This window comes from Rhinolophus hipposideros (assembly GCF_964194185.1).
Source record: "Rhinolophus hipposideros genome assembly, chromosome: 6".
Classification (NCBI taxonomy): Eukaryota; Metazoa; Chordata; class Mammalia; order Chiroptera; family Rhinolophidae; genus Rhinolophus; species Rhinolophus hipposideros.
The window spans coordinates 62,491,595-62,504,992 of record NC_138052.1 but is presented as its reverse complement, the minus strand read 5'-3'; the positions used below and the strand labels follow the sequence as shown (position 1 = coordinate 62,504,992).

At 37.7% G+C, this 13,398-nt stretch overlaps 1 protein-coding gene across 5 annotated transcripts in view; it reads left to right on the top strand.

Annotated features, from left to right (window-relative positions):
* Positions 1-13,398, top strand: part of HIBCH (3-hydroxyisobutyryl-CoA hydrolase) — an 85,063-nt gene that overhangs the window by 59,503 nt on the left and 12,162 nt on the right. For 3 of the 5 annotated variants that reach the window (XM_081052142.1, XM_081052140.1, XM_081052141.1), the window contains 3 exons: positions 4,860-4,979; positions 9,022-9,055; positions 11,920-12,538. In XM_081052142.1, coding sequence (XP_080908268.1) covers positions 4,860-4,979; positions 9,022-9,055; positions 11,920-12,035 — 270 coding nt within the window. In that variant the 3' untranslated portion in view covers positions 12,036-12,538. Of the gene's footprint in view, positions 1-4,859; positions 4,980-9,021; positions 9,056-11,919; positions 12,539-13,398 lie in introns of those variants that run through there. The other 2 variants (XR_013993555.1, XR_013993556.1) reach the window with 1 other exon arrangement.

Sequence of the window (13,398 nt, the reverse complement as noted above, 5' to 3'; positions counted from 1 at the left end):
TATCCCTTTTTCTTTTATAATTAGTTCTTTCATGTCTAGTTTAAGAAATTTTTGGCAACCCCTGCCAAATTCTCAAAGAATAAAACATATCACATACTAAGACTTCAGGTTTCTCAACAGCACTGGAAGCTAAAAGGCAATGGGTCATTGCCTTCTGTGTCAAGGGTTCCCAAGAGCACGTGGATTTGGTGATCCAGTAGAAGGATTTACAGGACTCAGCGTATAGTCCTCATGGCTAGGATTTAATACAGTGGAAGAACACAGAGCAAAAACATTAAAGGGAAAAAGCAAATGGGGTGAAGTCTGGAGAAAACCAGGTGCAAGTTCTGAAGCATTTTTTTTCCCAGTGGAGTCACAAAGGACTTGCTTAATTCCTCCAACAGCTAGTTGAGACTACACGTGCGAAGTTTTTCATTGTTGATTGGTCACGTAGGCACTTGGCCTCACACATAACAAAATTCCAGACTCCCGAAAGGAAAGCAGTACTGAATCTTCCGTTCCATAAATGTAGGATGCTGCTCTATTTAGATCTTCATTCATTTCTCTCAATAATGTTTTCTAATCTTCGTAGAGGACTTGCATTTTCACATCTTTCATTGGATTTATTCCTAGATATTTGATGAGTTTTGATGCAATTATAAATGTAATTTTAAAATTTTATTTTCTATTTGTTGAGCTATATAAGTATAATTGAAATTAAATTTCGTATATTGCCCTTGTTTGCTAAACTCACTTATTCTAATAGTGTTTTTTTTTTGAAAATAGCCTTTTAATTTTTTTATTTTAATTTTTTTTATTAGTTTCAGGTGTACAAGACAAGGTAATACTTAGACGTTCATCATTTATATCCCTCACACTGTGAACCCCCCTTCCCCCATCCACTATCCCTCCGACCTCGCACCGAGCCATCACATTATATATATATAATTATAGTTGGCATTCATTACTGTTTAGCTTCTGGTGTACAGTGCCGTGATCAGGCATCCACAGTATCCCTGAGGTGGTCTCCCAAATAGGACACGTGTCCATCGGATACCCTACAAAATCTTTACAACATTGTTGATTACGTTCCCCAAATTAATTTTCAAAAACCCTGAGGCCATCTTGTGGTTACCAACTGTTTCCTAGATTACTTTGGATTTTCTACATATGTGATGATGTAATCTTTCCTTTTTCTTCATTTCTTCCCTTCCTTTTCCTTTCTTTTTTCTTTCTGTCCCTTCGCCCTCCCTTCATCATGCCTTGTTTCCTCCCCCAACCGCACCCCACACCCAGCTTCCTATACTAGCTAGCACCTCCAAGCAAAATGTTTAACAGAAGTGATGATTGCAGCCATCTTTGTCTTATTCCCAGTCTCAGGGGGAAAGCTTTTAAGAACATTAAAAATGTTGATTGTTGTAGGTTTTCTGTGAATATTCTTTATTAACTATAAGGAAGTTTCTTCTATTCCTAATCAGTTAGGAGGTGTTATGTAATCATTTTGAATGAGTGTTGGATTTTATCATAAGCCATTTTGCTGCATCTATTGAGATGATCGTATGATTTTTCTTTTTCCCTTTATGGGTACACTAATTTTTGATAATCAAAAGTTTTTAATTTATAGAGGTCTAAGTTAACTTATTTTTCTATTTCTATTTCTATTAATTTTTCACATATCGTTATCTAATAGTTCCAACACAATTTGTTAAAAAGACTTTCTTTCACATTGGATTGCATTGGTGCCTTCTGTCAAAATGAAATGATCATATAGATCGGGAACTATTCTAGGGATAATGACTAACTTTTGAATATTGAACTAATTTTGCATTCCTGAAATAAGCCTCATTTGGTCATAATGTATTATCCTTTTTATATATTGCTCGATTTCACTTACTAATACTTGTTTAGCATTTTTACATCATGTTTAGGAGACAAATTGGTCTGTAATTTTTCTTGTAATTTCCATGTCAGGTTTTGGTAATTAGGTTATGCTAGACTCATAAAATTGGGAAGTGTCCCCCTTTTTTTCTATTTTTGGAAGAGTTGGTATAAATTTTTTTATCAGTGAAGCCATCTGGACCTGAATTTCTTTGTTAGAAGGCTTTTAATTATTGATTAAATTTCCATATAGGACTATTCAGATGTACTTTCTTCTTGAGTCAGTATTGGCAGTATACATTTTTCAAACCATATGTTACTTTCATTTAAGTTGTTGAATTTATTGGGAAATTGTTCATGATATCTTTTAATGTCTGAAGTACCGATAGTGATTGCTTTTTAATTAGTGCTACTACTTCCTCTTTTTCTTTCCCCAACCCACTATCCCATACACTTCAGTTTTTCTTCTTTATATTTTCAGGTTCTTAACTGGTCAGAATTCTTGTTTTGGAAAACAGAGTCCACACAAGGAACTCTGAGCAGAAGGGAGTTATTAAGGGGATTCATAGATACCTAATAATATTAAGGGGAATAATAGATACCTAATAATATTAAGGGGAATAATAGATAATTCACAAAACCTTTGGGATACCTAAACAGAAAATGTTTGTTTAATTTTACCCATCAGAAAGGTGGAACTTACATCGAAGGCAACTATCAAAATGTGAAGAAAGTGTCCTAAAAATTGGGGACAGCTATAAATGATTTAATTAGAAACTCTTTACATTAACCAACTGTAACGTAGAACATGAGTTTGTTATTTTGGGTTTTTGATATCCGTTGATTTAACTAGTATAAAAGAAAAAACTCAGAAGATCGTTTTCTAAGATTACATAGTGAATCGGAGAAAGAGTTGGAGCTTAACTGTCTGTATAATCCTTCAGTCAGCCCTGTGGCCTCTTGGTAGAATTCTTCTATTTGTATCCATAGGTTTGTTGAATATTGTTCCTTTTATTGTACCTCTTTGGTAGAGTTCTTCTATTTGTATCAACAGGCTTGTTGAATATTGTTTTTCTCTTGGTAATGTAGGTAATATTACTGAGTGCTCCAGTAGATTCCTGAGGGGAGAGGCAGAGGCAGTATCCTGAGTTTTCCTTTTGTTTGAAATGCTTTTTGAGTGCACGGATCGTGTCCTGTTTGTTATTGTCTCCCTGGAAGTGTCTAACGCATGCTCAGTAATAGATGTTCAGTAATATTGTTGAATTGAGACGAGAATGTGAATCAATGGATAAAAATAAAGGAAAAACAAGTTGGCTTTTTGAGATACAGGAGACAACTAATTTTTAAAGCATCAGATAAATTGGTTAGAAAACTAACCAGTGTTCTACCAAGAAGTAGAAATGCATTCACTAGGTTGTGTGAGTGGAGGATTATACCCACACACATTTCTTGCATAGCTGAAGTTCTAGGTCCTAATCATTTATCAACGTGTTCCCTTATTAATGAGCAAAGCTCTATTATGCGATCTCCTTAACACTCTTCTGGCATTCCTTCTTTGATTCCTCTAACACATGTCTCACTTCCTTGCGAAGGGAAATATCCCCTCTATATCTCGTTCCAAGTATTCCTGCCTCCTCTAGGAACAAATTGCATCAGCCATCTCCCTCTTTCATTATCTTCAGTTCTACCTTCTTGGGGTAGTGATGTATTTTTTTCTGCCGTTATTTTCAAAGCTTTCCTGCCCTTACGAAAAGCCTTCCCTTAACTCTTTTTTTTCCCCTCACGCTACCATCCTTTTGTCTTCCCCTGTGCCATCAAAATTACCTCACAAACAGGTTTTTATTTATTTCTTCATCACCTTGACGCAGTGTCCGCTTTTCCATCTTTGTTCTTTTTCGCATTTCTTCAGCCTCTGACATTCTTGACTACTTTTATAGCCTCATGTAATAGAAGGAAGTGGGTTTTGGAGTTGACAGGTTTCGGTTTGGATTCCTGCTCTGTGTGACCTTGGACAAATTTATATCAGAGTCAGGTTTCCTTATTTGTAAAATGCACATGTGAATGTACTTACCTGTTTTGCTTGATTTCTGACACATTTCACGGTCCTGAATTGATCATACCATTTAGGGAGGGGACAGCCGTGTTATCTCCATCTAACAAACGAGGGAGTTAAGGGTAATCTTGTAGGAGGTCGTGGCGCTGGGATTCCCCCAGCACTGTCTGACTCTAGAGTCCAAACCCTCAGGCTGTATGCTCAGTGACCAACAAACTTACAGTTGTTCGAAATTACAGTGTCCTTACTTTCTTGTACATGTTGTGGGACGTCTTGCAGCAGCTGCTGTAGTCCCAGACATACACATTTAGTGGTCTAGGGATAGAATCTTTAAATTCACAAGGAAGTGACACAGCATTGTAGCCAAGCAGTTAGGCTTATAATTCTTATTTTATTAAACATTTAAATACGATAGAAGAGTACTTCAAAGTACCTTGAATAGGCTTCTCTAATAAGTGCATTTATTTATAGGTGAAGACTATACTATAGTTAAGACACTTGTATAGAGTCACAGAGTGGGAAGGACATGCTATGGTATTTCTACTGTACCTTCTTTATGTTACAAACTGAAATGCCCTCTGATATATTAGTGGTTTCTACGCTGTGTATTAAGTTTATTTAAGCATAGTCACTGTTTGAGCACTTGGTTGAGATCATAATTTATATCAGGCAAGCTACGAAACGTAGATTTATTTTATTATTTAAATTATAGGTATAGATTTTATTCCACTGGTGAAATGATCTGTTTTCTTATTGTGAGGGGCTAGAAAACTTGTATTTGGTGCTTTGGCAGGGTTAGGCTAAGGCGTAATCTCACTTTTATGAGACTGTCATATCAAAGTACTGTGAAGAAGCAAATTTAATACGATTTACATCAAAACTCACCTAGTTTATTACAGACAATAAAGGAACTATTGATCTAAAATTTGTAAAAATTTTTCTCCAATAGGCAATTAACAAAATGTCTCCAACATCCCTAAAGATCACACTAAAGCAACTCATGGAGGGGTCGTCAAAAACCTTGCAAGAAGTATTAACAATGGAATATCGGCTGAGTCAAGCTTGTATGGTAAGAGTTTTTTTTTAAGTTTATCATTGTCTAGTTATGAAAATAACATAAGCTCACTGCAGAACTGAAATACAGAAAACGGTAAGAACATTAAAAGTACCTGTAACTGTACTCTCTGAAAACACAGCAGGCTGGTTAGCTTAAGGTATGTGGAAGTATCGCTCCCAGGTTGTTACTAAGCCTTTATTGAAATAGCAGTTACATTAGCAGGTAAGTGGAAGGCTGCTCACCTCATGTGGAATTCAAAATAGAAATTAACCATTTTTCAAGTGTGGTCTCTAACCTTGGGCAAGAAGTATAAACTCTCTGTATCTGAATTCCATCATTGGTAAAATGAGGGATGGCGGGGGGGTGAGAGAAACTGAGACTAAAATGTATAAAATGCACAAAGGGAAGTTATTAGTCTGTTGCATGTTTTAACTAATAGATTAGCATTGAAAGTACCATTGTAAAAACACTTGATAGTAATCACAGAGAATATTATTGGTTTCATGAAACATAGCAGAGTTATAGCGATTTCTTCTTTGAGATGATAAACTCTTAAAAAGCAGAATGGTCCCTTTTATGTTATATGTAGAGGGCCTTCAGATTAATAAATTTATGGTCTAAAGGAAATATTTTAATAACTAGAAAGAAATCCCTAATGGACTTTCATGTCTTGAAATAATTACTAAGATATTCAGAGTAGTTCCTTTTACCATAAATAAAGTTCTATTAGTCATATCTTAAAGTCACTTCTGGAAGGATAGAAATGGCCGCCGAGGTCTACTGTAGGTACTCTGATAGACACTTTATGTGCATTCTCTGCATTAAATCTTCTACCATCTCTGGAAGGGCAGGTACTGTTACTGTCTCCATTTTACACATACGGAAACGCATAGAGGAGTAACCTGCCGCAGGTGGTACAGAGACATGGCATATGAAACCAGCTGGTTTTACCCCAAGGCCTGCACTCGCCACCACTACTGGTCTGCCTCACACAGTCCATGTTTTTCACTGTACATGCAGGGCACTACTTGGTTTGATTGAGTCCCTTTTTCCTTCATTCTCCCAGCAAATACGTTAGCTGTGTGCCAGGCACTGTGCTAAGTGATTCACTGTTGAAAGAATGACACTATCCTTGTTCTTATGGGATTTATAGTCTACTGAGCCTATAAAGAACAAGTAAACAAAATAAATAGAAGAATTACATATTGTGATAAGTGCTCTAAAAGAAATGTACGGGGTTGGTGATAGAGAATGATGCAGAGACAGGAGGGAGGGAGTCGGGAGACAAAGGGAAACCGCCTTTAAAAAAGTAGGGCAGCTACAGGTGAGACTAATTTAATATTATATGTTAGCTATATTTTAATAAAAATCTTTGGGGAAAAAACAAAATCTGAAAAAAACCAGTAGGGCAGGGAAGACATCCTTGAGGTGTCACTCATCTGTGACCTGAAGGGTGAGAAATGAGTATGCTGCGAAGCCTGTTGGGTTTCAGCAGGGGGTGATTTGGTTTAAGGTAATGAATGCTGCTGAGAGGAGATGGGGCTTGGGGGGGGGGTGGTTCAAGCGCGGATGTAGAGACCAGATGTGAGTTTATTGCAGTCATCCAGTGCAGCATAGAGTGGCTTGGACTAGGGTGGTGCAAGGAAGAGAAGAAAATGGACTTGAGACACACAGAGGAGATAGAAATGATAGGCCTTGATGATGGACGGGAGGGAAAGAATGCTTTTAGGAATTGGAGCTTAGAGGTGTGGGTTAGAGATTTAAATCTGAAAGACTTTAGCACCAATTATAAAAAAGCCTTAGAGATTATTTGCTTAACAAATAAGAGTGCTCGCCGTGTGCCAGCACCAGGAATACATAGGTGAACAAAACAGACGAAATCTTTGCCCTCGTGGAACTTACTTTGTCTTGAGGGACATAAATTAAAAACAGGTAAATGTGTAAAATCTGCTGATTATAAGTACTAAGAAGAAAAAGTAAAGTGGAAAGGAGGATATAGAGTATATACGGAGGAGAGGGGAGCGTTGGACTTGTAGATGGGTGATCAGAAGGCCTCTCTGAGAAGATGTCTTTTGAGTAAAATCCTGAAAGAAGTGAGGAGGTGAACTGTGCAGGTATCTGGAGGAAGAACATCCAGGCAGGCAACACCCCAAGTAAAGCCTCAGATGTGGGCGCCTGCCTGCCTGTTCTGGAAACCTCAGGGAGGCCTTGTGGATGGACTGGCTTGGGGGGCGGTCGGTGAGAGAGAGAGAGAGATGAAGTCAGAGCTCACAGGGTAGAGAACATATGGCCTCGAAGGTCTTTAGGAGACTTTGGCTTTTGTTCTGAGTTAAGTGGGAAGCACCTTTTTGAGTAGAGCAGTCACATGATCTTAATTTTTAACAGAATCGATCACTCAGCTGCTAATGTGTTGAGTATTGAATGAATGGATAAGATCATATAGAAGGAAAATGAGAGACCCCTGATCTGAGACCCAAGGAGCTCCAACATTTCGAAGTGAGATAGAGGAGAAAGAGAAGTGGAAGAGGAAAAAGGACAGAGGTAGGGGGACCAGGGAGCGCAGTGTCATGAAAGCAAGGGGACTGTTTCAAGGAGGAGGGAGCCTGCTGAAGCCTCCAGTAGATGAGGATAAAGGCCTCCTTTGCATTTGGCAGCACTGATGTTCTGGGTGATTTGGGCAGGCCATTTTAGAGGATTGTCGGGGCAGAAGTTACAGTGTGGCCAGCTGGAGAAGAAATGAGTAAATGGGATATAAAGAAGTGGAGACTGTATACGAGTCTCTTCTTCGAACAGAAATAAAGTATAATAGAAGCTGGGACTGTGGAATCAAGTGAGGTTTTTTTTTTTATTCTGTAAGGTGGGAGATACTAGAACAGGTTTGTACATGATTGAGAATGATCCAATAGAGAAAAAAAAGATTATGTTGACGATATTAATAATAGTTAACATTTACGGAGCACTTACTATATGTCAGCACCGCTGGGATATGGATCAAGATAATCCTGTGATGAATGTGCTGATACTGCCATTTCAGGAAACTGGGAATTGTTGAAATGACTATACCAAGGTCACACAGTTGCTGTGTGGTAGAGCCAGGAGGTGAACCCTGACCTTTGAACTGCATGCACTCAGCCACTAAGTTATACTGCCTACCTTGATGATGCCAGGAAAGGAAAGAGATGGGTAATCTTCTCAGGCAAAGTCCTTGAGAAGACCAGAGGGAATGTGTGTGGGAATGCAGGAGAGGACTGGCCTTTTTTGTTTTCTTAATTTTAGTTTCAGGAGTACAACACAGTGTAATAGCTTTTGAAAGGCGGGTGGTCCCTTCCTCCAGAGTCAGGACAGAAGAGTCACTGTGCAGGCGGCTGCTGGGCTGCAGGTGTTTTACTGGTGGGAAGAAGAGAGTGCTCACGTCTTAGGGCTTCTCTCTCCTTTTTTTTTTTTTAAATGAAGTAGAAGGTAAAGTCATTGCCGAGAATATAGTAAGAGTAGAGTTTACTAGGGGTAGAGGTTGAGACAGAAGACAGTTTAAATCATTATCTTGAGGAGTTGGGAAGAGAACATGGTTGTTGGGCAGTTTTCCATACGTTTGAGATCTGTGATCATGAATTTGAAGTGAAACAAGTCACACTTGTATGATTTTTTTGCAGCAAAGATTGAACTGCTCAAATGCAGGCAGAGGTAACTGGGAGGGTTCCACTGGTGCTGCCATTTTGCAAAGACAGAATAAAGGGAGAAAAGGTTTTGAGGGAGATGAGGACATTCTCAGGGAAAAGTGACCATATTAATGGACTGGGGAAACTGGGCTGCATGAAGATCAAAGTGAAGCCAGAACAAATGGTGAGAAAGCCATAGGAGCTCAGTAAAATGCGGGGTTTGCAGCAGTGGAGATACTTGAGCAAATAAAGATAGCAGAGTGGGTTTTTAGAGTTGGTCCAGTGTCTGGTTTCATGGCTGAGCTTGTGGCCATGGGAGTGGGAGGTGAAAGTGCACCCACTTTAGAGAGAGGTCCCCAGGAATGAGGCTGCCCCATTTCATCTCAATTTTCTTTCAGGGAGGACACGACTTTCATGAAGGTGTTAGGGCAGGTAAGTGACTTGTTTTTTTGCTGGCTATTATGGAAATAGGTTTTGTGAGCATACACTGTTAATCAAATATGATAGTTGTTTAATTAGTGAAAATTAGACTCCTATAAAATTGGCAAGATTTAAAAAAAACGAAATATTAACAATTGGCATATAAGGGAAGATAAGTCTTTGAAACCAATATTGTTTAAAAAATTCAAATAACCTGGTCACTGCTCCCTAAATTATACGTAAGAGTCATAATCCTGCTCCTACTTTCATGTGGATTGCCTCTGCTACGTGCAGCATGAGCTTGTGAACTCGCTCTGCTGCTGACGCCCTTGAAAGGTACATTTATTCCCTTGCAAGAGGCCCTCACGTCCCCTGCCCTTTCTGTCTCCTTTGTTCTGGCCTGGCGTAATCCCAGCACCATCAGACCCTCACTTGTACCCACCCCCTCACTTGTACCTGAGCAGGTAAACACTGACCTTGAGGAAAACCATGACCTTATTAATAATGTCTGCTAATGTTTTTATTAATTTTTATTTTTGCTTGTCTTCAAAGGTAGTATACTTAGAAAAGGCAAGTGAAGTGTTTTTTTATAGTCCTAGCAAATTTGCAGTAATTTCTTTTATGTGTATGCCCATATCCCTATAAATAATAGCTGTTATTTCTGTTGTATGAGTTCTTTCCCTCTGCATGTATTTTGCATATCTAATTTTCTTATATTTTTTATTGATCACACTCTAGGTATACTTAATCTGAATAAAGGTTATGTTCTCTGAGTTTTAAACTTTGATAAACACTGGTCACTGCTGTAGAATTCTCTTAATTTATGGCATGACATCATATCAGAAATCAGCAGTGGGTTCAAATCCTTTCAGAGGACACATGGAATTGAGTCAGAGGAGAGAACAATGTTAGAAACCAAGTAAAATATGCATTTTTTCCATTAATTCCTTGCATGTGGATCAGAGTCCAGACTTACGGTTTTAGGAGGACCTGTGTGGTACTTCGGTTATGTTGCTCAAGTATTCATTATACGTTTTCAGCAGCCCTTCTTAAACTTAAAAAAAAAAAAAAGGTATTGTTTTTACATTAACTGTCAGTTATTTTAAGGAAAGAGTTGAAACCAAGCAGCATCAAGTTCTGATTTATACCACAGGTGCTTACCAAGCTACTTTTTAATTAAGAGAAAGTATGTTGCCTCATCTTTCCGCATAATCTTTTTATTCAGAAAGCATTCTATTCTGGGGAAAACTGGTGTTTTTGCGTAACCAAAATGTTGCTACAATTTACTAATTATAAACTATATTAGCAAATTAGATAAAATAAACAAAGCAAATTAGGGAAATGGTTGCCAAAAATTCTTACTATTAGCATCTAGAACAGACCTCTTTCTAGTTATAGAAGAAAATAAAAATGGATTATTTTAGCAGCCCTAGAGAACTACCAAATGGAACTTGAGTGGGTGCCTCATGAGACCTTCTGAAAAACCTGAGCTGTCTGCATGGCAAGAAGTTGTCATTATCTATGCTAGGTAAAAATTTGTGTTAGTTTGAAATAAAATAGCACCAGATTTTATTACTATTCTCTTCCCTTTTGCCCTTCAGTGGACGGTCAAGGAGGTAGATACGGTAGCTCTGGCCAGAGGGCTTAAAAGGGAAGAGATTCTTGTAGAAAGAATGTTCCAGGGTTGTTTTTATTTTGTCCAGGGAATGTAAAACTTTCAAAGTTGGCAGGGATTACAGCCTCAGTGTTCAGTATATTACAACATGATCTGATGATACCAGAATCCCAAAGTTAGGCAGCCAGACTTAAAAACCTCCAGTATCCACATTTAATTATGCATAAAGCCCCCTGCCGCTCCCCCACCTCGTGAGGCTGCCTGCTTCCTTGTTCCCCAGATCACTTCTTTAATAATTTAGCCTTTTAATGCTAAATGCGGTCTTTTAGGTTCACTGTAGAGTTTGTATGTTTAAATATTTTCATTCTTCACCAAAATTACACACATTTTAAGCATGCTTGAAATTCCCTACCATACTAAATACAGCCCCCTTCCCTTTAAAAAAAAATTGTTTGAGAGAATTGTAGATTCCTGTGCAGTTGTCAGAAATAATACAGCTAGGTCCTGTGTACCCTCCCCCAGTTTCCCACATGGCAGCGTTTGTATAAATAGTACACTGTCACAGCCAGGAAATGGACATGACCCTCACGTGTTAAAGGAGAGCTTGCAGATTGCCTCATACTCAGTCCTGTGGGGATACCACACTAAATGATGACTACACTGAAATAAGAGAAAATGGGTTCTCATGGTAACCTGAAGGCGGTCTGGTATTTTAATTCAGAGCTGTGTTATCTACAGGGCTCAGCAAAATGGCAGTATCCACATTTAATTATGTATAAAGTTCCTTTTCCTCTACCCTAAGTGATTTTCCTCTCATATCACTGTGAAGACACTTAGAAGGCAGATCTGGGCCCTCCACCTTCTCCTGCCTTCCCTTTATACCACACCAACTTTAGTTTTAGCAGTTCTATAGCAGGGAAATTTCATTTACAGTCTTGTTTGAAGAAGAAAAGAGTGCTAACTGAGGCTTGAGCCACTGGATTAGTTCAGTAGGTGGGATTCGAGAGCGAAGCATCAGGCTTTGCAGGTTAGACAATAACCACATGGCCATCGTCAGTGCATTGCTATCCGTCCCAATTCTGTGCGGGCTGAATTTATAAGAAAAATGAAACACATACAAAAATTCAAACTTTGCAGAAAAAAATAAATGTGCTATAGAAAAATATGCCTAGTAAAAGATAGTTTCTGTCAATTCAGTTAATTAAAATCTTGTAATACCAGAAAGAAGTGAACTAACATTTCTTATGTCTTCACTTGACAGTTTTAATAGATAAAGACCAGAGTCCAAAGTGGAAACCAGCTGATCTAAAAGAAGTTACTGATGAAGATTTGAATAATTACTTTAAATCTCTGGGAAGCAATGATTTGAAATTTTGAAGTGACGGATGTTGAAGGTATTATTTTGGAGCAGGGGTCGGCAAACTATGGTACATGGCCCACATCTGGTCTGCTGCCTGTTTTTCATATATCCCACCAGCAGAGAATGTTTTTTGCATTTTTAAATGGTTGGAGAAAGAAATCAAAGACTAGTATTTCATGACATGTGAAAATTACATGAAATTCAAGTATCAGTGTCTATAAATGAAGCTTTATTGGGACACAGCTATACTCATCTATTTCTGTATTACTTATGGCTGTTTTGAGTAGTTGCAACAGAGATTGTAAGGCCTGCAAAGCCTAAAATATTTATTGTGTGGTCCTTCCAGAAAAAGTTTGCCAAGCCCTGTTTTAGAAGATGGGAAATTTGAAGGCCTTTAGAGATTCTTGAGTTAGTATATCTAATTAAAATGGGAACTTTAAGTATTGGCTTTGGGTAGTGGTTTATATGTTGATTAAATACAATTATGTATAGATTATAAAAAATAAAAACCCTGAAAATTTTTTGGATATTGTGTTCATGCTTCATAGAATATTCTCCATATATAAATCTATTTTAAAATAATTATGAGTTACTATAACAGAAGTGTTTGTTTTATAACATTAATTTCAGGCGAAGAGAAGGTTTTTATGAAAAGGCCTTGGCCTTTCTTAAAGTTAACCCCAGTCCCTTCCTGTGGTGAATATAAAAGCACAATTTCTTATTGTTTGCAATATTTGCTAATCTGGCAGAATGAAGAATTAGGAAATTCCAATCTCTAACAGACACTCTGCTTTCTGCAATTTACATCAAACTTTTGTGTGATAACAATTTCTTGTCCTTACACAGTTCAAATCAGGAGGACAAAAGGACTTTTTGTTTAAAGTAGAAATACCTTCAATAATTGGTACTGTTGACAGCATAAGGGTTTTTCTTTTTCACATTATAGTCATCTGTTTATTTTAATTGAATGGTTTGTGTCTTTAAAAAAAGGTTTTTTTAAGGTAGGCAAGAAACTGCAAGGTGTTCCAGACTTGGGATGTTAAAGTTTAGGTAAGTATAATTTTTAAGTTAAAGGTCAGTTTCTCATTTATTTTTTAACTTGTAGAGTTTTTCCTTCCCTCAGAAACGAAGAGAACATAGGTTTATAAGACAAAAAGTAGCAGTACTGGAAACAACATCAAAGATTATATCCTGTACCTTCTCATGGATGAGGAATTGTAGTCCAGAAGGAATTGCTTTAGGTTTTGTTCTTAATATATTAAACATGAAGGACTTTTCTTCCCAAAAATTTAGGAACAGATTGGGAATAAAGATGCCATGACAATGGACATGTTTACATTTATATTCTTAAAGTTCCTATATTGGAACTGAATAATTCAA